This window comes from Notolabrus celidotus, chromosome 23, assembly GCF_009762535.1.
Source record: "Notolabrus celidotus isolate fNotCel1 chromosome 23, fNotCel1.pri, whole genome shotgun sequence".
Classification (NCBI taxonomy): domain Eukaryota; kingdom Metazoa; phylum Chordata; class Actinopteri; order Labriformes; family Labridae; genus Notolabrus; species Notolabrus celidotus.
Window position 1 is genome coordinate 11,360,888 of NC_048294.1, and position 26,136 is coordinate 11,387,023.

General features: G+C 40.1%; 1 protein-coding gene across 2 annotated transcripts; it reads left to right on the top strand.

Moving 5' to 3' along the window:
* Positions 1–3,745: 3,745 nt before the first annotated feature.
* ntn5 (netrin 5) lies at positions 3,746–25,869 on the top strand. 2 transcript variants are annotated; one of them, XM_034676088.1, is made up of 7 exons: positions 3,746–3,913; positions 10,047–11,494; positions 13,539–13,727; positions 18,836–18,985; positions 22,662–22,712; positions 24,505–24,585; positions 24,928–25,869. In XM_034676088.1, the coding sequence occupies exons 2-7, from the start codon at positions 10,057–10,059 to the stop codon at positions 25,497–25,499; spliced, it is 2,481 nt and encodes an 826-aa protein (XP_034531979.1). In that variant the 5' UTR covers positions 3,746–3,913; positions 10,047–10,056; the 3' UTR covers positions 25,500–25,869. The 2 variants fall into 2 exon arrangements, with proteins under 2 accessions (XP_034531979.1, XP_034531978.1); XM_034676087.1 differs by lacking the exon at positions 3,746–3,913 and adding an exon at positions 8,546–8,735.
* Positions 25,870–26,136: the final 267 nt, after the last annotated feature.

A 26,136-nucleotide genomic window follows, 5' to 3' on the forward strand; every position in this document is an offset into this window, starting at 1 on the left:
ATATGTGTTCAAGATAATAAACTTGAGTGCACAAGATGAGAACTTGTTCGCACCAGATTTTTAGCTTGAATGCACAGGATAAAAATGATCACCCTTGCAGGACTTCCCTATATTTTTATTGATTGAGAAAATGTGTTGAGGTCTTGGCCTTATTTATTTAAACCTCTTCAGTAAACCTTTATCTTTCAGTGATTATTCTTTTAAATGTAGTCAACCATTAATCAAATAATGAGAAGATGAACAGAGAAGCATGTAATTGTGATATCAGAAGATACATTTGAGCTCTCTTTCAGTGTATTCATGTTGCTACTGGTTTCAAATTAAATGCACACCGTGAACATATAAATAACTATCGTTGTACACATTGCATATCACAATCCCTTCTAATAAATTAATCAGGAATCATTTTGTTGCACATTCTTTAGCTTGGCTAATCCATCAAATAGACACCTGTATTGTGAAATCTGCTCTTATTCTGTCACGTTTAATAGCTTATGTTGACTTTTATAATTACACCTCCCTGGTATTTGGTTTATTATTATTATTATTGAGTCTCTTAGCACACCCTCAGCCTGAGGGCACAACAATTTGCAGTCGAAGCACAGATCACGGACCACCTGAAGTGTTTTATTAAGCTCTTAAACATTCTTCTTCTATCATTTTCTTAAGAGAGATTTCTAAGTAATTGCTTTATTTATTTATTTTATTCACTAGATAGTATCAATTCAGTTCCAGCCTAATCTCAGCTCAGTGAAACCTCTTGAGACTTTGTGTTGATGCTGCCAGAGTTTAATATTGACGCATAAACGTGCAATTTCACCCCTCAATTTACCTTATTGAGCTTGTCCTGCGTCCAAGGATAGCATTGCCTAACTTTACTGTAACAAATAGACTCAAGCACGCACACACACACACATACTCACAAAAGCACACCTGGGGAAACATTCCTCGAGGGGAGTCATCAATCAGTTTTATGGCCTTCTCTGGGAAAGCTTCCTCCTCTCCAATCAAGCGTCTTCCCTCCCTCCCTCTCTCCCTCCTCGATCCTCTCTCTTATATTTCCATCTGTATCAGTTTTGGTCCACATCTGAGAACGATCCAGTCCAGCCAATTTACTTCAACCATTTTTCCTATTCCACTGAGGGATAATTGGAACAAACTGCGGAGTGAGATCTTGGCCTGGACGAGATAGGAGATAAGACGATTGCGACTGGCTCTGCTCTGTGCCCTCAATTTGTCCGCCAGCTGTAATAAACCTGAATTTGGAGGATCTCCACGGTGTTAAAAAATGTTCTTAACAAGCCATGAAATGTTTTACTGAGGCTTAAAATTCTAGTTTTCTTTTAAAGAAGGAAAAACATGCTTTTAAAAAGTTAGAGAAAAGACCTGGTCTAAGAACAGATCAATCTGTTTCAGGAACTTTTCCCCCTCGAGTGTGTTATCATTGGTGTGTCTAATTTCCTCCAGAGCTTGTAACAACAAACACAGCGCAATCGTCTATTGTCAGATAAATAATGAATGATACACAGCTTCATATCCATCAAAGGACTGTATTGTATTGCTTTTGTGGTACAACAAGAACTCAGATCTTTAACTTTAAGAGCCTGAAAACCTGTTTCTTCAATTAGCTTCTCATTCAGAGGAACAAGACGCTGCAAGAACACGAGACTATCCGCCAAATTTAAATACTTTTGGTTATTTCTATGTTTGTGTTTCTGTCTGAGCTCCTCTTGATTATTGGAAGTGGGCAGGGCTCTGTGGGAATCTAAGCTGATGTCACATACCCTCAAGCACCAATCAGGATTTTAGCAACGTTTGGACTGGAAATTAAATGTTTTGGCATTGTTGCCAAAAGCTCTGATTAAGCAATGCTTGATGTTTAACTCTTACTAAATGACCAACGCAAACTTTAACACTTAATTTTGCTTAAATCATCAAATATTTGAATTTGTAGATAAATATTTATGATGTGAAAAACTACTTTCAAAGGCTTTAAACAAAAGCTGAGCAAGTAAACACTTACAGTCAAAATATACAAAAAAATAAAAAAATATTTAACATTTAAATATTTTGTTTCAGCATGATGTTTTCTTATTAATATATTATATTATTATGACTCATGCAATAACTTAAAAGCAGAGACTAAATATTGTAACTGTCTGGAAACGACTTGATTCATGTTTCGTACTATGAATCTACATAACAGCTGGGTAAAGCATTTCGATTATTTTACTGTGGAAAATGTTAATTTACAACAACGTTAAAATACATTCTTCAAATTACAAGTCCTCAACATAAAATATTATTTGAAAGCATTGGTGGCAAACCGTAATCAATGTACAAAAATCAACTCAATAGCTGTTATGTTGCATCTTTTTTTGAAATGTTTAAAATGTTAAATTCTTTTTGTATGGAAGCCTGAAGAGGACATGCATCCATACATTTTATTTCCTTATTTTGAACACGATAATGAGAAATTGGTTTATCTTTACTTGAATCCAAATGGTTGCGAAATCCCAAAACAAACAGAAATAGGCTTAAAGCTCCTGAGAGGAATTTTTGGTTTCTGTTTATTTTAGCGCCCTCTGTGGCCAAGGTGGTACCTTTAGCTCTAGCTGATTTTGTCCTTTTAATGTAGAAGCAATGTTTTTTAAAGCTCTTCTGAGGGACTTTGAAGTGTGTGTTGATTTTGGCTCCCCCTGTGGACAAAGCAGTTCCTCTAATCACTTGATTTTTGTGTTCTGTATTTTTCTATAACAAAAACACTCATCCTGCTTTATCTAAAAATCAAATGTGTCACATCAAATATTTTGGCTGTAGAAAATGTATTTTATAAAAAGGTGGTCTGTTCAGCATTCTGTTGATCATTTCACCTGGCATCTGCCCACTGCCAGTGGTTTCTACAACTCTTTATACAAAAATCTGTGTCCTACTTGAAAGTCTTTTTTGCTTCAGTGGGTCATATTGTACCTTTAGTATTAATTTCAGTCTGTTTCATAACTAGTAAAAAACTCCTTACAGGAGCTTTAACAAAAAATGTTTTCATTGCTTTCTTTTAATTTCAAATGTGTCGTTCAGAATTTTGCTTGGGAAAATGAAATAAAAAAGCAGTTCTGGCAGTGTGCTGTTCATCACTTGGTCTAAAAACTAGCCTCTAGTAGCAGTTTCAAAATAACTTTAAAGACAATGTAATCTATATTCTCATTGTCTTATTTATTCTTGTAGGTCAAAAGTGAAATTACTATTGATTTAAGTCAGTTTCATTAAGAAGAAGAAATAGTCTAATACCTTACTCTTAATAACAATTAAAAGTATTTCAAACTTGTATTGAATTGAATTGCCTTAATCAATACTGATAATGTTGGTACTGTCCACTACTGCATGATTAAGTTTTAAATAAGAAATAAATACATTATTAAATTATATTTAAAATAAATTACAATAAAAGTTCAGAGGACGTAAAGCAAGAGGACTAGTAGGTACTTATAAAAAATATGACCTAATTTCAGTTAAAAATAAATCTAATTTATAATGGTTTAACAGCCAGGTTGATAATCCCTGTTTGAGTTTGATGGACACTTTTCGCCATGAGAGCTTGCTTGGCAGAGCATATCAGGATGTTACGCCTCGAGGTGGGAGCTCTTGGCGCACTTCACTTTCTATAAGCAGAGACGCACCTCCCACCTGATCGCGATCACTTATCTCTCCTCCTCCTCCTCCTCCTCCTCCTCCTCCTCCTGCTCGCGCCGTGCCCGGTGTGTTGCCCCCTCCCGGTATAGTCTCGTCTCCTGTCTCTGCTCCACCGCAGACGCGCAGGACTTGGATGTCCGGACACTTGCTGCGCTTCTCTTCATGATCAGGAGGACCTGCAGGAGCAGAGGGAAGGAGAAGGAGGATCACTGGGACGCACATGGTGGGTTGCGGTCACTTATGTCTTTATATTTTAAATGTGTATTGATCCGGGTATTACTGAAGTTGAGTGGAGTTTTATCTCAGATGGAGTCGCGCATAAAGAGAAGCGTGATCCTGTGGATGTTGTGTCTCCGTAATAATGGGCCAGTTAAAAAAAACATCAAATTTGAAAAAGGAAAAAGTGTTACTTTTCCACCTTGTTGTGTTTCCTGTTTGTAGATCTCCAATAATTGCTGAGGAAATATTCGAATAAACTCAGCCGGTGTAGCCACCATACTTGTAACAATGTTTCTCTTAGCACTCGGTTATTTATGTTAATTCTGCAACATTGTTCTACATAATTGTTGCATACGATTGTGCAGACAAAATTGGCTTGTTTGCTGCATTGTTATTAATAAAACAGATACATTTTGTTTTATAGTTTCTTCTAACCACAATTCACACGAGCTCGAGTCCAAAAGTGAACCTATGATTAAATAACATGACCGAATTTTTGTATGAAATATCAAAATAAAAAATGTCTTTTGTTCTCAATAATTGTTAATGTGTTGTGATATATATTTTAAAAACATATGCAGTGCGTAATATTTGAAGAGTTCATTTGCACAAACAGATAGCCTATTTCCGTTTTTATAAATTTTCAAAAAACATATTTTCTCTTAATATGTATTTTTTAATAAAGTTACATTTTTAAGATACTGCTAATTAGTAATGTCATTTTGACTTAGTAAAAGCCACCCAACTTCAATTGATTGATAATACCTAAAGCTAGTAATAGAAAAAATATGATTTTTGAAACTTGAAATTTTTTTTTTAAAGTGAGTTATCTGTATTTGCAAATTAACTCTTTATTTGTTTTTAAGTTCCCTTCCGTTGAAGTCAAATAAACCTCTAGTATGAAATTATCGCAACTTTTAAATAGCTGGACTTCAATTACAAAATAAAACATGGCCTGAATGTGACACACACACACATTAGACCAATTCCAAGTATTTAAAATAAACAGAATTACATGGTTTGATCAAACTGTGATAGCCTCATACTGTAAATATTATTGTTCCTCCCTGGCAGATAAAGCTAATTAGCTGCAGCTAATTTCAGGCTAACAAGTGTAATTAGCTGAGCTGGACTGTGGCTATTAGCCTCCGGGCTCCGCTGTCAGCTATTGCCAAAATAATCAAACTCGCCTAAATATGACAAACCTCTCTGTTTAATGGACCGAGGCAGGCGAGTCATCAATCTGAGGTTCATTAAATGCAACACCCTCAACCTGCGTGTCACTGCAGGCTGTTTTCTTTTGTGTAATTAGTTTGCTTCAAGTGCATTTTACCCAGGAGAAAATAGGCTAACCCATGTTTGCTTTAATAGGCATATCAGACAAATTGCTTGTTTTTTAAATGACATAAGGATTATGACAAAGGCAGGGAAGTTTTCTCTTGGCTCTTAGGGTGCTTGATTAAATGAAGCTGTTTTATTAATTAATATAATCACATGACAACCTATATATGTACATCAGCCCTTATAAATGCTTTATATTTGTTTTGTGTTTTTGTTTTCTGCTTGGTTCTCTGCATAAGCCCATTTGTTTGACACTGTGTTGATTTAATTAACATGCAATTACAAGCAGAGGCCTCCCCTTTTTTCCCTTCATGCCTGAGGTTGTCTTTGGCGTGACTTTAACATGGAATCACTATGATTTCATTTCCATCTGTTTTTTAATATCGACATGTGAAGCCGGAGCGGCAGGAGAGCGTCTTGCCAACTTGTATGAGGTTATAAAGAGGGGTGGGGGTTGACAGGAAACTCGCTTTCAAATATCGAGTGGGTAACATGTGGTTTTTGTATTTAAAAAGTTAAATAAGTACAGGAAGGTTGGTGTAGAGGAGAGTGGACACCCTCAGTGTGACTGTGGAGGTGCACCAGCCTCCTGACTCATGCACCTTATTGGTTTGTTTGAGGTGCAGACGTGAAGGACAGAGGCCTTTAGCCAAAGATACAAGCAGTGATAATCCATTTTGTGCTGTCTGTTGCTTTCACCTCCTGGGCCGCCCCACTAAAATTAGATTATTACACCTTAAACAGAACTCCTGGAATCCACTCCGTGTGGAATAACACACACATGGGCTTCAACTGTGCGGGCAGGAATGCAGTTTGAGACTACAGACCGCATACGTAGCCTCTCTCTAGTGTTGTATTTCTGGCTGACTGAGGACAATTGCAAATTAACAAAGGTGTCAGTGTGGTAACATGCGCCAACAGGTGCCTTGGTCCAGCTTCAAACATGTGGCCTATAACACAGAGCTTATATAATTGATCATATTTATTTAAAGGCTCCGTGTCTTCCAGCAGAGCTGCAATGTAGAACCCTGGGAAATCTTCCAAGAGACGATCACCCTGATGCAACACAGCCCCTTAAACTGCTGTCCTGTGTTTATTTGTAAAAACAACAACTTAAGTCTTTTCAAACTCAACAGAGGAGAAGAAAAGCTATTTGATTTTCAAATCTTTGCCTCCGTATCGCTGGCCAGAGCTGCTGCCCATGACGAGGAATGTTAAAATGTGTGAGACAAGCCAAATCCAGCTCATCTGCTCACCAGAACAGATCCAGACCCAGGCAGGCCCGCAGCTCGAAAGTGTGAACAGACAGAGCGAGTTAACAGGTAGCCAAAGACAGAACACCACACACCAGAGCTTTCTGCACTGCAGGATATAATGACCTTGTGGTCCACTTAATCACGATAATGAGTTTGGCTCAACATCACGAAGAGAGAGTTTATATTCACAAATTCATGTGAACGACAGATGTACCTACCTATGCAACAATTTATAGGGAGGTAGAAAAATATATGAATAAAATAAGGATAATATTGAGCAAAAATAGGTCAAACTGAACACAATACTAACGCACATAGAAGAGGATGGAAGAAATGTATAAATATGTAAACAATGATCGATGATTTCTACGTCTCTGAAGAACTTTAGAGCGCTTTAGATCGTAAAAAAACACAAAAGCTCTTAAAGTTGAAATTTATCCGTCAAAACACATATAAATTACTTTTGACTACTCCTTGGTGATCAGATTTTACAGGTTTCCTTTTCCTCTCAGGCCGCGACAGCCTCTGAAAAAGACAACCAAAAATGTTAAAAACATAAATAAAAACAAAACAGAAACAAACTGTATTAAAAACACAGCAATTTAAAAAAAAACTATCAGGATACCACAGGGCAGTGTTTCTACAAAAAGTAAGAGTTAAGATGTTATTCACATTTCCTCTTGCGGCGACTTGCACAGATTATTTCCCCAGTTTTATTACCAGATGGGGTCACATTTCCCTCTGGTGTCCCCACCATACTCTTAAAATACGGCACACGTCAATAAAACCCTGACTTATAGGGCGGTAATATTTACGCAAACAAGTGTTTTTGTGTTTTATATTTCCAATGAAGTTGTATCACATTGTTAAAATGTGATTTCACTTAGAAATTTGTTCTTCAGTGCCAAACAAGTTACAATAAACTTTGTTGAATTCAATGGTTTGAAACAATAAAACCTCTAGTGGGTGTTGATAGTTTTTATAGGTGGTGTATTTGCTCCAATTCCTGTTGCCTCAGCTTTTACTGAATCATAAAAACACTGCCTTGGTTTCCCTCCCTGATTTTAATATTGTCCTCAAGTTCCTCAATCTACAGCTTCACAAAGAATACATAGAGATCAAGCTTGGGAATGAAAAAGGGTCTGCAGAGCATGAACATGAGCATTGGTCTCTGTACGACTATGCTGTAAACATGCCCCCAGGTTGTCAGCAAGTATTTTTCCAGCCCCTTGCCAGCCAAGCATAGCTGCTTCTAAAGATCACCCGCCGGAGATGTTGATCTCATCTTACCACTATTTGGCTGTATAAGCTTTTTCAAAGACACAGATTGCTGCCAAGTTATTTCAAAATTTGAGGTTTAATGTGGAGAAAGAAAAGGGGGTTGATGTCTTCGAAGCCTTTATTGTTCATCGGTGTAAAATAGTCACAACGTTCAGGTTCTTCTTTCCCTCCATTAAACGCCGCTTTAAAGGGAATGTCACTCATCTTCAACAGGTTCCTCGGACACCCCAGCTGTGTGAATTTATGGAAAGCAGCAGAGAAAAACCGTTGAAATTATATCCGGTGGGTTACAGTAGCGGTGCCAGATAGATGATCTAGTTTCGGAAGAAGACAGGGTCTCGATTTGGCCTGGTGGGGTGCTTGAAAAACCTCAGGGGCCTCTCTTGGATGAGCATCCATTTATCACAGTGCTTGTAATCTTTAATTAGTCATGTAATGTGACAAAGACAAGAGCAAGAGCGTGTCATGGGAATGTTAAACCAACGCCCCCTTTGTGATTTCCCCATCTGTGAACCCCCGCATGTCTACACTCAATCGGTGTTCCATGTCCAGAATGAATTCTTCCGCCACTTCCCTGAATCCTCCAGTAACCTTTGCCCTCCTTATAATCCCTCTGACACTGACTTCCCTTCTTACACAGCCATGACACTGACACCCTATGAAACCAGAGACCTAATTAATCACCAGATCAACGTATAAGTCGTGCTTTCTATCATAGAGTTCAGGTTCCCATGGGGCATGTCTCGACACGTCAGGAATGACCAACCGAGGCATTCTGGACACCAGGAATGTGGCTTGGTGGCACCAGGGTCACAGTCAGACCGCTCATCACCGCACTCTTTGCTTGTGGCGTTTCCTGTAGCAACACTTCGAAACAGGGTCATGTGATATGCCTGATCTTTCTTTTGTCCTGAGTGAGGTTTGGTTGATCCGCTGTGCCTTCGGAGGGTCAGGCTTAGAGCAGGTTGTCCAAGTCTGCATCGAGAATGCCGTGATCTGCTCACAGGCCCCTCAGAGCTGTGTGGTCCCCGAGGGAAGCCTCATATTTCGGTGGTCGGCTAATTGAGCGGGATGACGAGGTCGTAGAGGCGTTCAGCCTCGTCTTCTCCTACGGGTTTGGTTTATGCAGCCCTGCTGACTTTGCTGTCAGTGTCAAACGCTTGTTAGGACATCATCAATCTCACAGCAGTTAAGAATATTCTCAGAGCAGAATGAAGGGGGCAGGTGATAGATGAGCTGGAGGACTGAAGAGCAAAGGGGAAGTAGTTTGAAAATGACAGTCCTATAAGGAAGGAAACAAAACAAGAAGGTCCCAGAAGTGTAACGAGCATGTGTGGACTTCTTTGGGAGGAATAAAAGTTTAAAAAGTGCTTGTTTGGTAATTTGATTCCGGGCATCATTAAACAATAAATCACAGGTTTCAGGGAAAGTACACTCATTGTTCATTTTGTCCGCATGCCAAAATTAACAGTCTTGCGTATCAAATCCTGACAGAGGAATAAATTACACTCATCACCATTGGTAAGAGACGGGAAGGGATTTGTTCGAGCAGCGGACAAACACAAGTCTGTATTTGTCTTTACCACGGAAGTATCCATGTAGGGGCTCAAGCCGAACACACATTTTGATCTATAAATCATCTGCTCCCATCCTCAAGCCTAATCTCCAACTCCTTTCCTTCCCTCCCTCATTTTCTGTTTCTCATACCCTCTCTTGTGCTCGATCACACGTCACACCGCTCATGCTCAGGCACCTCGCTTGCCTGCAGCACTGACCGGTGGTAAAGTGATTTGAAAAGGAGAGTCATAAACGTGATGGATGTGGTCCAGTTCGGAGTTTAGCCCCAGCTGTCGGGCATGTTTTTTGTTTTTTCAGACAGACCCGCTGGGTGTGCACCCTTCTTCACCCACACGCATGCACTCTTTTCATGGGTTGAGGGGAGTTGTAAGACAGATATGTTCTTTAAGGCTGTCAGGGTCAAAGATTCAAACCAGTGGCCGACACTTGTGAAAATCGAGGATTACATTTTTACAAGATGAGATCTTCACTGGCATCTCCTGAAAGCTGGAGAGGTGCAATTGAAGTGATGCACTGAGATGGTATTGTCTGTTTTCAATAAAGGCACAGGTGGTCTCTCTTGGATTTCTCTTCTTTTTGGCTTTGAATTCAAGTCTTATAAATCAATCACTTTGTGGGTTTTTTGTTTTATGATCTAGCTCCCATGGTTTTCTCTTAAGTATCCTTTTTTTTCATCCACAGGCTGGATGACATGATGAACCTGCCCTTTTCCCCTCCCCCCTTCACCTCCCTCTTCCCCTTTTTCCTTCTACTCCTTTTCCTTCCTCCGTCCCCTGTCTCCTCTTCCCTTTCCCATACCCCCCTGAGCTGGACTTCACCACATGACCCCTGCTACCACCTGGACGGTCGTTCACGCCACTGTCTGTCTGAGTTCATCAACGCCGCCTATGGAGTCCCAGTCAATGCCAGCCACTCGCTACAAGGGCCTGATTATGACGGCAATGTCACCACCTTGACGGACCTCCACAACCCCCACAACCTCACCTGCTGGATGGCTCACGGAGATCCTGACAGTGGCGATTGGGTCCTAACGCTTCCTCTCGGACGGCGCTTTGAGATTACTTACATAAGCTTGCAGTTCTGTCAGCACGGAGAGCCTTCAGACCCAATCTCCATCTCCATCGTCAAGTCAATGGACTATGGGCGAACGTGGAGGCCGATGCAGCACTACTCCAATGATTGCCTTCGAGACTTTGGGCTTCCCTCGCAGACAGTGGCTCAGAGTCGGCACCAAGAGACAGAGCCTCTCTGCTCAGATCCTCGCCCCTTGCAAAAGCAAAGGGGTGGCATGGTTCTGGCCTTCTCCACTCTGGATGGACGGCCATCCTCACCTGATTTTGACCACAGTCATACCCTCCAAGACTGGGTGACTGCCACGGACATCCGCATAGTCTTCCACCAAGCGTCAAAAGACACCAAGGATAGTACCTCAGCCAGGCAAGAGGAGGTACGATGGCGTGACCATGTAGAGGTTGACAGAGGGATGGGGCTTTCAAGGTGGAGAGCGGGCCACAAAGGGGTTGACAAGTTAAATATGGAAAATACATTCGGGATTTTTGACACAGAGACGAAAAGCTCAGACACAAGAGGGAGGAACAAAGTGGGCAAAAATGGAAGGAAGAGTCATTCGAAAGGTCAAGAAGAAGACGGACATAATGTCACCAGCAAAGACAGAGGGGATAGTTTTGGTACGGACATACTCACCCCTTCAAGGAAAGGCGGGAAAGGCAGAGGGCGTGGTCGCAAGAAAGACAATCATTATCTGCCTTGTCCCAATGGAGGTTGCAACTGGGCAGTCGAGGGGAGGAGCCGGGGCAACACAGGGCAGGAACTGAGGAAAAGGAGGAACAATAATCTTAATGCAAAAAAAAGCTCAAGGGACTCGCAGGTGGCCCCTCACTTTGCTTTTATGACTGCTGTCCGAGCTCCTCTGGCGCTCTCAGACCTGCAAGTTGGGGGCAGGTGTAAATGTAACGGACATGCTTCCAGGTGTCGGCGTGACGACACGGGACGGGCAGTGTGCATGTGCGAGCATCACACGGCGGGGCCAGACTGCGATGTGTGCGAGGATTTCTACTGCGACAGACCGTGGCATCGAGCTACACCAACGCATCCAAATCCGTGTGTTGGTGAGTTACACTGAATTAAATTAGGAGAATTAAAACAAAAGGGAATATTACACACAATGTATTGTAGATTACAATAAACTTATAGTTTTTAATTTTCACATAGAAAAATCCAAAAACACAGGTCAAAAGGGGCGCTGGTGGCCTAGCGGTCTAAGTGCCCCACATACAAAGGCTACAGTCCTTGCCGTAGGGGTCGCCGGCTCGATTCCCAGCTGGTAGACCATTTCCTGCATGTCTTTCCCCGCTCTCTACTCCCAACATTTCCTGTCTCTCTTCAGCTGTCCTCTCAAAAAAAAGGTAAAAAGGCCAAAAATATAACTTAAAAAAAAAAAAAAAAACAGATCAAATGATAACGAAATATCCTACATGGGTCCACTTTCCGTTCAATATCTAATAGGGCAACATGTAACTACTTGTAGTATTAAATATATGTAAAAGAAAAGAATATGTTCCAATTATTTTTATGTGTAACTTGTGTCTTTATGAAGTCAGACATAATGAAGATGCCTTACACTGGGCCTCTCTTTGTCCCAAAGGACAGGAGCTGGAATAAGCAAATTCATTTACATGTTGTTTACATCTTCATGTCAGAATAAACAGGATCTGGGTTGCCAAGGAGTTTAAAGGCACCAGCAATCCTACAGTCATCATTCACTTCCCTCTTTTCCTCCCTGCTGACATATTTTTGCTGTCGACTCAATGCATAGGATAGCCAAAAAATTATGGAACAAAGAGTAAACAGAAATCAGCTTTGAAGGAGACACCGTCAGGGCATCTTTATGGGAAGCCAAGAAAACACTGATCAGATTCCTTTGAGCACTGGCTTTCAATTGACATTAAAACCTTTCCAGGTCATTATTTTCTGTGCTTAAAGTCATTTGAACTGTATCAGTTTAGCATGAAGGGACTTAATCAGCCATTGAACCACAGTCAGCGATTGCTTAGTGCTCAGCCTTCAAAACTTTAACAAGGCCAGCTGGCTAAATTCATAATTTAAAACAGCCTCATACAGGGTTTTGCTGGTTTTAATTACGTGGTCCATTTTATTGAAAGGGAGACCTTTTCAAACTGTGAGAAATTAATCAAGATAAAAGCTAGCTGGGCACCAACAAACAAGCTAGCAACAGTTGTATCTTTAAGCTAACCCTGATACCTGTTGGCTACTGAGGAGAGTTGGGCAAACACTGATATTTCAATCAACCAATCAATCTTCAGTTGTATAGCACCTTTCATACAAATCAAATGCAACCCAAAGTGCTTTACAGCGATTGAAAAACAAGAAAGAAGCAGAAATAAAACAATGGCAAGACATATTAGGGGACAATAAGAACAAAAATAAAAAAAATAATAATAATTAAAATTAAAATTAAAGTAACATAGATTAAAATAGAGACTAATGCAAACCAACAATAAAATATGTTTAATAAAAATAAGTTATAGCATCGAAATTAAGTAGGTATAAATAGGTTTAAAAAGGGTAAGGATAAGAGTTGAAAATAAAACTAAGGCTAAAAAAATCAATAAAACTGAGTAGATAAATACAATTAATTAATTAATTAATTAATTAATTAATTAATAAAAGTAGAATAAGATAACAGTTAAAATTACTACAATAATAAAGCAACATTTAAATCAATATTACAGTAAAAGGTAAGTAATAAAATTGTTAAACCATACATAAAAGCCAGACTGAATAAATATGTTTTTAGTTTACATTTAAAAGTCTTATTTAACACTAAACAACTTTATTAAATTTTTCCCCAGTTTGTTTCAAAAACAAAAGTTTTGTTGAATAATTTGGCTGTAAATGCTTTGATGGATAAACATTGTGGGCTATTTTGCGAATCTTTGGAAGTTAACAAACGGTTGTGCAAATGCTAACACAACAAACAATGTTCCTGCTTTGCTCTGCTTATAACACTGCTTCTAACATTTAAAAGTCATGACATTTGACTAGCCTTTGGATAGCTGAATTTTAAAAAGGGTGCCTCAGATCTTTTGCTGATCATTTTTCTTACTGGTACTTTTTCTGTCCCCTGTCCAGCCTGCGAGTGTAACAGCCATTCGAATAAGTGTCGCTTCAGCATGGAGGTGTTCCAGCAGTCGGGTCGACGTAGCGGAGGTGTGTGTCAGAAGTGTCGCCACCACACAGCTGGACGCCACTGTCAGTACTGCCAGAACGGATACACCCGTGACCACAGCAAACCACTGAACAACCGCAAGGCCTGCCAACGTCAGTCACTACATGTGTGTGTGTTTGTTTGATGTATGCGTGTTTTGCACAGGGATAAAGGCTCATTTATGCTCTATGAAGCCCTTTGTATTTATTTCATCCATATTTCTGGACGTTTTCTGAAAGCTACCATATGTGAATCAAATGTTGCAGTACCACCTGAAATCATAGGGGCAGTGTTGAGCAGTGTAGCCAACATTCAGTCCAGACCAGCCAAACACAGCAAAGAATACTTTCGAGAATGGCTGAACTTTTCAGGACAGATTGTGGGAGTTGGTGTGAGACTGTACACATATGTTACTGCATCTTAGGAAAAAAAATACAACTAATTCCTCTGCTTGATGTGGGTAGTTGCCTGGTGAAGCAAGTAGTCGAAAGCCGTATAGGACGTTTGGAAATATTGGAAGTGACACTTGTCAGCAGTTCCTCACAAAGATATTCCCAGGGAAATGAATTCTCTGTGCACATCATGTGATGTAGCTAACGGCTGCACAGACTGCTAATGTTTGAGTTTAAGTGACACCCTCTAGTGGATGCATTGTATGACATCTGTCCCAGTGTAAAGGATACATGGCAGAATGTAAGTTCAGTCAGACCTTTACTTAAGATAAAGTTTATTGCAGCATACAGTATTGTGTTTGGCGTATGGGCTCCGAACCTCGTTACTCGTAGATTTTTTAAAAGCAGACATTAGGAGTAATGAGAGTAATGAGGACTAACCCCCCTCGGAGCCCGCAGGTGGATGCCGGGGAGGAGGTGGGTACGAAGTTTGCACATAGCACTGAGCAGGACAGCAGGAGCACTGGCAAAGCAGAGGCAGAGACAGGGAGACTTGCAGCTTAAATAGACCGCCAAATGAGAGGATGTTGAGATCAACTGATAGGGATGATGATGACATGTAAGTATGAATGAGCGCAGCTCGAGTTGTCTGCCTTAACTAGCTTGCAGGCGGTGCTCCATTAGTGACGGTCGTATCGTTTAAAACACCTATTTTCAAACGCAAAGGAAGCACAAATGAGCCTCAAATGATAGAATGAACTGGAATCATTATTCAATTTTTCAATCAATTTAAAAAGTTGCATTCATTCCTAGAAGACAAGAAGCAAAACATAATTCAAGTGACTGTGTATGTTTGACTGACTGACTGAATGAATGAATGCGCCTGTGTGTGTGTGTGTGTGTGTGTGTGTGTGTGTGTGTGTGTGTGTGTGTGTGTGTGTGTGTGTGTGTGTGTGTGTGTGTGTTTTGACGTACCCCCTGTGTCTCAGTCAGAGCGTACAGAAGTGTTTATGGGGTGGTTACATTGTGAGAGTGGACAGCTATTCCTGTTAGTGACACAAAAACACACACAAACCAAACAGAGCTGCCACCTGTACACCCACACTTACCATCGGGCGGCATGTGGAGGGTGACCCCTGACCTTTGACTGGTCACATGTCCTAAGTGACTGTGACACTCTGGTATGCTCGTGTGGAGGTTTGACTACAGGCCTAATATAACCAAAGTTAATGGGCTCTCTTTGAGTTTGACACATGTGATGGGATGCAAAGTTACGATCGAACGACCCCGCATTTATCACTTTGTATGCATAAAACCAAACTGATACAAGTCCACTACCACACGGGCAACATGAAATTAATTGTTGCTGTATTTCACTGTGTTGCTTTTAGAGACCAGTCCTTCACTTTCACCCATCAAGTTGTTTGGATTCATTGTAAGGGTTTGTCTAAACATTACTTGAGTGTGAACAGCGCTGCTAAAGTCTGGCTTCCTCTTTCTATCTGTCTCCTCTCATTGTGTCTAACATGTGATAGCAGAGGTTAATAGAAGGCTTTTCAAAGTAAACCTTTAAAAATCTGACTGTTGAACAGTAAGCGAAAAAAACAAAAACATTTCACCTTTAGATAAAAGATTTGTCTTCATCATGATAAGACTGATGGGCCAAAAGCAACAGATGAGAAGGAAAATGTTGATGAGTGTCAAATATCCAAGTCCTGTCAGTGAACATAAACATATCAACCTTCATATGGCACTCCGCCATGATAGCTCTGCAGAGGAATTTGTCTTTGTTTACCCCACAAGACAGCAACAAAATAGGTTTTATGGTGCTAGTAGAGGTCTTGTATATTTGCTCAAGGACACTCCCTCCCTCAGGACGGGGGCTGTCAAGCAGGATTAAACCTGGGTTCCTTTATTGATGGATGGACCTCTTAAGCCTGTCTGTTGTCCCGTCTGTCCTCTGTGCTCAGTTACGTATGTTTTTTTTCTTAATATAACTTCCTTGTTGTCACAACTCAATGTGTTCTCCGCAAAACCAGGACGACTCGATTATTCAAACAGTTGAAACATGTTCGCTTCGGGAAGTACAAGAGTCTACCTAGACTACCTCCTTAAAGCAGAACTAACAAATATTTGATTCTGGAAATGTAACAAATGACGGCACCACGGGCCATTTTGTACGGTGGCCCTGAGAGCTCACAGCACTGCAACTTAAGAAAACACATGCAAAAAGACAAAACACAAGCAAATTAAGAAAACATCTTCATCAATTTGACAACACATGCACAGCTTTTAGAAAACGCGCTGCAAAGACCACAACACAACACATTAGAAAAACACGCTGCAAATAGACCGCAACACAACAGAAGTGTTTCCAGAGAACACTTAAAAGTGATGCACACGTCTGGACCAAGCGGCAAACTCCGGTCTCAAACGATGAAGCCCATGCGGAAGTGCTATAAACTGCAATACATCGAAAATCCGCTTGAGGCTGGCTGCAAAAGCACCAGAAACCACATAGACATGAATGGGAAAAAGACGATCTTTGCAGCATTAATAAACATGTTTACAGCCTGGTACAAAAACGTCTTGGCCCTACGAAGCTAATCTCTCTATCAGCACACACTGTACAGGGGGTGAATTTTTTTCTAAAGTGACGGTTCAGAAGATATTAAGATTATGAGTTTTTACCCAAATAAGGACATGACTGACGTGACTCCCGGTCGGGAACATAAGCTTTTGGCTAAGAGGCTCACACTACGTCACACTCTGCCTGGTTGAGTTCCGCATTTCCAATATGGCTGCCGCCGTCGATTTGCTTCAAAACAGCTGTCAGGAACAGATGGGTGACGTCACGGATACTATTGCCATATTTTATACAGTCTATGGTCCGGACACGCTTGTTGTTGACACAGATTTTTAGTCACAGCGCCATTAAGGTTCTCTTACCGTCAGTGGTGTTGGAAAATGAGATAAAAAAGTAAGTGTTTTTGATTTATTTTAACATTGTGATCGCAAAAGGCTAACAAAAGTTTAACAGCAAATCACTGCAATAGGCTGAATAAATGTTAAAATAAATCCAAAACACTTTTTATCTAATTTTCCAACACCACTGATGGTAAGAGAACCTTAATAGCTCTGTGACTCAAATTCCACGGCAACAACAAGCGTGTCTTGTGGACTTGTGCATCACTTTTTAGTGTTCTCTGGAAACAATTCCGTTGTGTTGTGGTGTTTGCAGCGCGTTTTTCTAAATGCTGCACATGTGTTCTCAAATTGATGAAGATGTTTTCTTAATTTGCTTGTGTTTTGTCTTTTTGCATGTGTTATCTTAAGTTGCAGTGCTGTGAGCTCTCAGGGCCACCGTAATTTTGGCATCTTTCAGCACATTGTTTTCGTGTTAAATGTCTTGATTTCACTTCTGTGGTACTGTTCAGGGTTAAAAAAACAGAAGAAGTTCTGATTCTGTACGCTACCTGCCAATTATATCAAACAGAAAACTGGCAAAATAAGTGGTTAATTTTGTAACGTTGTGGAGTATCTAGCAGCCAGGAGCCAGGAGTTGATTGAGACCAAACTAGATAATAGAAAGGGGAGTTCAGGGTATTTTTATGCTAGGGAGTTAAACACAATATAAAAAAATCATGCAATAACAGTTTAAGTGTGCGCCCCATGTACAGAGGCTATAGTCCTCGTAGCGGCGTTCGGGTGACCATATGTTGCATGTCACACATTTCCTATCTCTCTTAATAAATAAACAAACAATAACAGAATAAATCATATGACTGCATCAGGTCTTGCAACTGTTTGCCAACAGGTCAAAACAGGAAGTCTCTACGGTCCATGTACCTTCCGTTCATTCTATTTCCAATTCTGAAGCGCAAATCGTAAAACAAAAGAACAGACTTTTTTCTTTTTTCAATATATGTAGCAGATTTTACAACAAATAGACAAAAGCCGTTTTCCATTAAAATGTAGCAATAAAATTGGATTTTGTGTTTTCTTCCTATTATGGATTTTTATATTCCCTGATTAACACGAAGAATCCAATCTATGTCAATCCCAAATGCAAAAATGCGGGGATATCTGTATGCTTAGCCTACATCAGTTGGGTAAAGTTAAAAAGACTTTCACAGATTCGACCCAACTTCACCATATAATGATACAGATATCCCTGCATTTTTGCATTTTGGATTAACATAGATTGGAATCTTCGTGTTTATCAGGGAATATAAAACTCCATAGTCAAGTCAAGTCAACTTTATTTATATAGCACTTTTAAAAAATAACCACAGTTGGCCAAAGTGCTGTACAAGCTTAAAAAACACAGATCAAGGGGCGCTGGTGGCCTAGCGGTCTAAGCGCCCCACATACAGAGGCTAAAGTCCTCAACGCAGGGGTGGCCGGTTTGATTCCTGGCCGGTCGACCATTTCCTGCATGTCTTTCCCGACTCTCTACTCCCCACATTTCCTGTCTCTCTTCAGCTGTCCTATAAAATAAAGGCAAAAAGGCCAAAAATATAACTTAAAAAACCCCCCAAAAAACATAATCAAAATCAAAAATCCATAATAGGAGAACAACACGAAATCCAATTTTATTGCTACATTTTAATGGAAAACAGCTTCTGTTTGTTTGTTTTAAATATATTAAAAAAAAAGAAAATTGTCTGTGTTTTTGTTTTCTCATTTGAGTTTCAGAATTGGAAATAGAATGAACGGAAGGTACATAGACCCTCTACAGCCCAGAATGCTTGTTGAATTTTCAAACCATTTAATAAAAATTACAAGACATAGGTATCGTTTGTCTAATCCTATTATTCTTCCCTCAGCGTGTCAGTGCCATCCTCTGGGAGCGGTGGGTCGCTGGTGCAACCAGACATCAGGTCAGTGTCTGTGTCGAGAAGGTGTGACCGGCTTAAGGTGTAACCGCTGCGGCCCGGGATACAAACAGGGAAAGTCCCCTCTGCGGCCCTGCATACGTAAGTCAACACACAGTATTTATGTTTTTTTAAGAGTCTGGAAAGCTTTAAGTCATAATCCTTGTCAGAGAATTGACACCTTTAGCACTAGTTACTTGTGTTTGCCCCATGTTTGAACAATCCCTGGATTTTTTTGGAGCAAAGAGTTTCTGCAGGCATCTACGGTCAACCTGGCATCGGTCCAGAGCGTATAGGTCATCCTTTTAATCAATGTCAGCCTCTTGTTTTGTTTAGGTTGGGTAATGTTTTAATAAGGATTACAAATCTTAAAGTAGTGTTAACTTTGCATTCAACACATGCCACCCTGAGAAAGCTAATCAAGTTTTTAATAGTGGGTTGTCAGTCATGACAAAGTGATCTCTCTAATTTCTCCTTCAACATGATTCCTTTGTGGCCTTAATGGATTAAACCTCCTATCAAGCTCTCTAAGCCTTTATCAAATAGTAGCTCAGTATAAAAGGGGCCGCTGCCGTCCAGAGTAATTTGGACTTATCATGCAGCGTGTCCCCTTTTCATCATCCCTAGAGACGGTTTCCATAGCAGCCTTAACATGAGCTGAAACCTACAGGGAAACCTCATCACCAGCTGATCTGGGATCAACGTCATATCAAGTGGCTTGCTGCTTCTCATATCTTCGGCCCTGGCCAGCACCGAACCTCAGCCACAAGCGCTAATCCACGTGCACTTCCCCGGCTAATCGTACGAGTGCCGACAACTACACAGGCACTGACACTGTGTAAGCCCCAATCAGGTGACATAGGAAGCCAGAAGCGGCGAGCTTCACACCTGTCGTGTAGCTCACAACGCCCCCCATCCCAGGGCCCAGACTCATAACTCTCTCAGTGAAAGGGGTGAGTGAAAGAAAACCTTGTTTGTTTTTACTGCCAGACCATCTCAGGCTATGTATAGCATCTCTTACCCCCCACCATCCCAACAAACACCCACCCTCATCCTCCCCTCTTTACAGACAGACCAAAAGGCACCGGTAGCCATGCTAAACTTAAAGCAAGATCCAAGTTTTTATCCACAACTGAAACGGCACAGTAAGCTAACAGGACGAAGCTGTCCTCCCGTATGAGACAAAATACACCGACTGCATATTTGGTGAAAACAAAGGGACAGCATGTTCCATAACTATGGAGGGAAAGCTAGCTTTAGAAAAAGGGACAACTAGCCTTTGCTTATGCTAACTTCACTCTTTCTTAATTACATATATCAATGTTCTATTTTTGGCTAATCCAAAAAATGAAATGAAGGTGTAGCCAAATCAAACAATGGTGGAGAAAAACTGAAAGATAAATTCTTGTGAAGGATACACAACATGTGTTAGCCAAAATACGAGAAAACGGGGTCTTTTAGCCCCAAGAACTACTTTACCCTGAACTAATAGGTTCTGTGCCCCCATTGTTGTCTGCGTTTCGAACACGGGCTGAAGTCCCAAGTAGATTGTGCAAATCAGGCCAGTGACTTAAGGAGAAAAAAAAAGTAAAGGCACTACACCACCAGACCAATAGAGGGCAGTAAAACAAAGACGAATGCCATTCATCACAGATGACTCCAAAGAAGAAGACGGACAGGCAGGTATCACAACAGTTAGCCTGTTAGCATGGAAGAGACTCAGCTGTTTTAGATGGTGCTATATTTCATCACAGAAATACATGTGAGAGAAGATATCCGTGAGTAGCAAAGACGTTTCAACACGGCTTTAAAATCCTTTTTAACTCAAAAAGCTGTGGCAGAGATCGCCGGTGTTTTGGTTTAAACCGTGATCACGTTAACTGGAGTCTTTCAACCGGATGCATCCCTCATAGACATCTTTAGACGATCATTAAATATCTGATGAGGATATTGAATCTTAAAACTCCATATGTGTTTCCAACAGTTGTGTAAACTCCACAAGAAACGCATTTGCGGTGGGCTGAGAGAAGACTACTATTACAAGCTGCTAAATCAAGTGAATCACAGCTTCTTCTTTTGAAAAGTACACACACAAACAATAAAGATAGAACAAATGAAAGAAAGAGAAATCAAGTGAATCACAGATGTGTGTGATGTTATTGTGGACGGCGGGCGGAATAAAAACACTGCGGTTAAGCAACCGATCAGACCCGTTTAGCAATGCAGGACCTGGCCCCCAAAAGCCCCGGGACCTTTGAAGAGTACTACCCCCCCTAACAGGGGCTTTTTGGGGGGAGATTATCTACCCCTGAACTAAATTTAGACCCTAGTTTCTCCAGTCGAAACGCACATAGTTCCTGGGTAAAGTTCCTCTGGTCGAAAAACGCCTTTAGGTAGACAACACAGACAACACATTATAGTAGCTGTCACCTCTGCTTCTGAGTCAAGTGAAATTCATGCGAGTTTTGTGCAAAACAGACAGAAACTGGTGTTGATGCCTTTGGATAAACTTTTTCCTTGAGGTAGGATTCGTTTTTTTCATGAGAGAATACTTTTAGCGTATGCGCAGGATATCATCGAAAAACGGAACTGTGTGATTTGAGTTTCATTACAGCCTTCGAAAAACAGTATTGTAACAACATTTTTTTAATATTGTGACGTATAGTTAGAGTAAAACAAAGCAGTAACTTGATCAGGTTGTGATAGAGAAAGTTAAACTCCTTGGCTAAAGTGAGTGATGTTAGCTAAAGAAAGCAAGTTTGGGGAAAGCTAGGTAATTATTCAGCTAACGTGATTTTGCTCACCTGATTTCAGCAGCTGTCACCTCAGCTTTTTACATAAATGGACTTCCTGTTTCATTCAAATTGTATTCTCTTAATTGAAATAGAAGCAATAGACAAGAAAGCTGAAGCTGAAGAAATAGCGTATTTGCACTATAAAGAGAACAAAGAGTCATGTTCGTGAATTGATATGTAGTCTTTGGTCACGTAACCAAAGATTTGAAATGGTTTTGAGCAGAACTGCTTTTGTTACAATAGTGAATAGTTTGTCTGTTCTTATTCATTGATAAAGATAGATGTAGAATAGACTGATAATAGTAAATATAAAAATATATGTTGTAATAGAGAACTTAGGTCATTTATTGTCATCAGTATCTAAGAATTTTCACTAGCACTCAGCTTCTCACAGTATACTTTATATACATACACACGGCACCTTCCTGGTTTTTAAAAGAGGGGGACAGTCAGCTGGGTGGGGGTGTAGGGTGTCACTGGCCCAGTTGTGTCAGAGAGGACAGGACATAGACGGGGGTACGGAGTGTGAACTTGGTAAAATACGGCAGCGCTGTCACACACACAGTTTTACAAGAGGCCTGGATAATATACGCACAGACCAGCAAGTTGTTCATTTTCCGTTTACAAGCTCACAGACATGCACAGAGTCAAGCAAGGTTTATTAGACTCTGTTTAACGTTTGAGACAAAAACCATACAACAAGTGACGGTTCCACCTTATTAAATTACCAAAAGTAAAGTTTGTGTCCCTGTGTGTTTTTCGAGAGTGTGTTTCTAGCCCATAAAAAGAGACCACACACACACATTTTTGACACTTGCTTATCTTCTGTGCAGACATGCCACCGTGCAATGAAAGGCATCCGAGCATTGCACACATAACACACACAAACACGCTCAGTCTGCTACAACCTGACAGCTCATGGGGGTATGTTGAAGCTTCTGTGTGTTCCTGTCACCTGTCTGAAAGTGTGTTTGTGTTCGCAGGAATTCAAGAGGTCGCTCCAACGCCAGTGTACCAACCGCAGTACAGCATAGGTGAGTGGATGAAATTACCTAACCCTTTGAACTTTATGGTCCATTTTCAGATGTTGTTTGATTTCCTTCCCAATAGTTTTACGTCTTTTTTTTTTTTGAGTAGCGTTGGATGTTACGAAAGTATCATATAGGACAGATTTTACACAAATGAACAATGGTTATAGCTTAGGTTTTTGCAGCAGCTAACGACTGGAACAACTTACAAAACACCCTCAAACTCTCAACGTTGGCTCCACTCACAACTTTCAAGCTAAATCTTCAACAGATTTTAGTTGACTGTTGCTCCTTCTAATCACTTCGGACTTTACTTATATGCATACTTTTATACACACATACTTTTTTACACCTTGCGCACATTGCTTGTTACTTGTCCACTTTTGTTCTATTTATGTTTATATGTCTGTGTGTGTAGGTGTTCCTGTTGGCACCTCTTGGTCAGGTCATGTTTGTAAATGAGAGCTGGTTCTCAAACATTTTTATCTGTTAAAATAAAGGTAAAAGAATAAAATAATATAAAAAATAAATAAATAAAGGTTGCTGATCAATATAAAGGACTGATGATATTTTGGCATACATGATTTATGCAGTGAATTCACTTGATTTTCAAAATAAATTGTATTTGTTAAGTTGTTATTTGAGCAGTTTTTCATGATTATTTACAAAATAAAAGTTGAATAAAAATAATTTGCAAGTCAATGTATGAAACACAGCAATAAATTGACTATACTTTTATTGAAAGTTAAAGTCATAGCACCCAGACTTAATAATATATATGTATCGTACACATTTTTATGGCTGTCAATTCTTCAGCTTTTGTTTTATGTACTCCAATGTTTTTTAAATATATATATTTGTACCTCATATTTATTTATTTTGTGACAGACTTCATAACTAGATTAGATCCATACATGTCAATATACTTGTATGAATATATTATGATTGATTTATTAATTTATGTCTTATTATTATGTATTATTAATGCATAATTAATTTCTTATTTTATGATTATTGTTTATTATAATTAATGTATTAATAAAGGGCCATATCCCAAAAAATATGTTGCCATGGTTGAAATTTATTTTATGTGAGAGATCTAAAAGTAGAAATGTGCAGAGCTAATTGGCCATGACCAAACTGAAAGACATGCATAAACAGAAACACAACATACATCTGTTTAAATAATTCACAGGTTGACTTTCTTTTTTCCATTTTCTTATTATTTTTTTATGTCATATTTTGGGCTTCTACACCTTCATTTAGAGAGGGAAGAGGGGTGGATAGAGCATCGAACTGGGAGAGAGTGTGAGGGAATGACATATGGGAAAGGGGCTGGGCACTCAATTTAACCAGTGGGCCAAATCTGCACCTGGATGTCTCATTTTAAATATGACTCAATATTTTGACATATTTTATGATAACAGTAGATGTTTGAACATCTTAATACTGTGTATGTTTCTGCTGTAATGTAATATAACTCTCTAAACTATCGTTCAACCCTATTTATGTCACCTCATGTATAACAAACATGACCGAACCACTTCTGTGTACTCATATATCAAAACAAAAGCAGCTAACCACTCCCTCCTAGTGGTGGCTTTAAGAATGTCCCACCTGCTGCAGTCAGAGTCATCTGTTAGTCACAGGATACTGTGATGACAAATACAAGCAGCCATATTGTAATTAGGGGAAAAGACATGTGCTGATATGCTCGCTATGAAATGATACCCTCTCATTTGATGTACTATTCCTCTCTCTCTTCACCTCACTCTCCCTCTCTCTCTCTCTGTTTAAGCTGAGGAGTGTGTTTCGTACTGCCAGCCCTCTCAGGTTAAAGTCAGGATGAATTTAGAGACGTATTGTCTGAAAGACTTCGGTAAGTATCAGGTTTTGTGTTTATTACCTCCTAAATATCAAGTTAAATATTTTTTTTTCTTTTCTTTTTTTTCCTTTTGTCATAATTTCATTGATTTTGTTAAAAAGTTGGGTCCATTTTAAAAACAGTATTATTTATACATTAAATAATACATGAACAGGATTATAAAACACCTGGTTGTACACAGAAAATGTAAAAACTAAAGTAAATGTCAATCATCCTGTAACTTCAAATTTTTATGCAACAAAATTTTGGTTATATAAATATTTGGAGTGAAGACTAAAAGCATAAAAACGATGTGTGTTAGATTTTCCATGACATCTGCATCTCTGTTTACCTCAGTGCTGAAGGTACAGGTGAGAGGGATGGAGCGTTCAGGTCCCTGGTGGCAGTTCTCCATCTCAGTCCAAACCGTTTTCCGAATCGGGTCCACCTCCCGAGTCCGCAAGGGTCCCCAATCCCTCTGGGTTCCTGATCGTGACCTCAGCTGCGGCTGCCCCGCCCTTAACGTGGGTCGGACGTTCCTCTTGATCGGTGCTGAGGAGGGGGAGCGTGGTTGGAGTCCCGAGGAGAGTCGCCTGGTGGTAGACCGCTCCACTCTGGCCCTCCAGTGGCGGGAACACTGGAGCCCCAAACTGAGGGGTTTCCGGGGGCAGGATAAGAGGGGCCGCTGTCCACCTAAATCCAACAATCAGCATCATCACAGGGAGCAAACAAGGCTTCAGACTGGGTACATCCCCCCACATCTGCTGACTGAGACACACACAAAGCCTCCCAGTGTGGACACACACTCTGCGGAGATGGACGACACTCAAACCTCACCACACACACACTCACACACGGACGATGAGGTTAAATCCCTCTTGACAACTACACCCACTTTGGTGTGCTCCACTCAAGGTCCAGGAAACTAAAACCACAAGGAGACATAAAAGTATAACAGATGTTTTAATTGACCAGCTCTGTGGATGGTCTGCAAAGAGAGACCAAAACACAGCAAGAGGACAGTGCTCTTTTCCTGTAGGCCTCCAAACTCCACTAAGAACACATTCATACACACCTGTTGTAAGATGGTCGGTCTAAAATGTGACATTCACTCATGTAATTGTTGGTTTGTGGGGAATTATAAAGTCAATCTTTTGCAATGAAAGTCATGGATGATTAAATATCTAAGAGTTCCACCAACAGAATTGGTGCTATGTGATGTATTATCAGTTGTAAGAGTTGCAATATTTTATACTGAAGAAGCTTTTGAAAATAAAAGTCTAAATTAAGTTTCTGAAATTCCATGCAGTATATTTGTCAAACCATATATATATATATATAATAAGACACAAGTTAATATTTAAATAAATAAAACGAGATACAGAATGTGCAAATATACCAAAAGTATTCATGAGAAACCCACATAGCAAAATTGGTCTGGCCCTGTTCTGGCCCATAATACACTTAGACTCGGCCAACATACCGCAAAGAATGATGGCCCTTAAGTGGCCCAGATATAGTTTGCCAAAGACGGCCCACACATGGGCCAGCTTAATCACAAGCTCA

Coding starts and splice junctions, on each gene's coding strand:
- ntn5 (XM_034676087.1), top strand. CDS start 8,677: ATGCCTGATCTTTCTTTTGTCCTGAGTGAGGTTTGGTTGATCCGCTGT. Junction 11,495..13,538: donor GCATCCAAATCCGTGTGTTG/GTGAGTTACACT, acceptor TCCCCTGTCCAG/CCTGCGAGTGTAACAGCCAT. Junction 24,586..24,927: donor GTATTGTCTGAAAGACTTCG/GTAAGTATCAGG, acceptor TGTTTACCTCAG/TGCTGAAGGTACAGGTGAGA.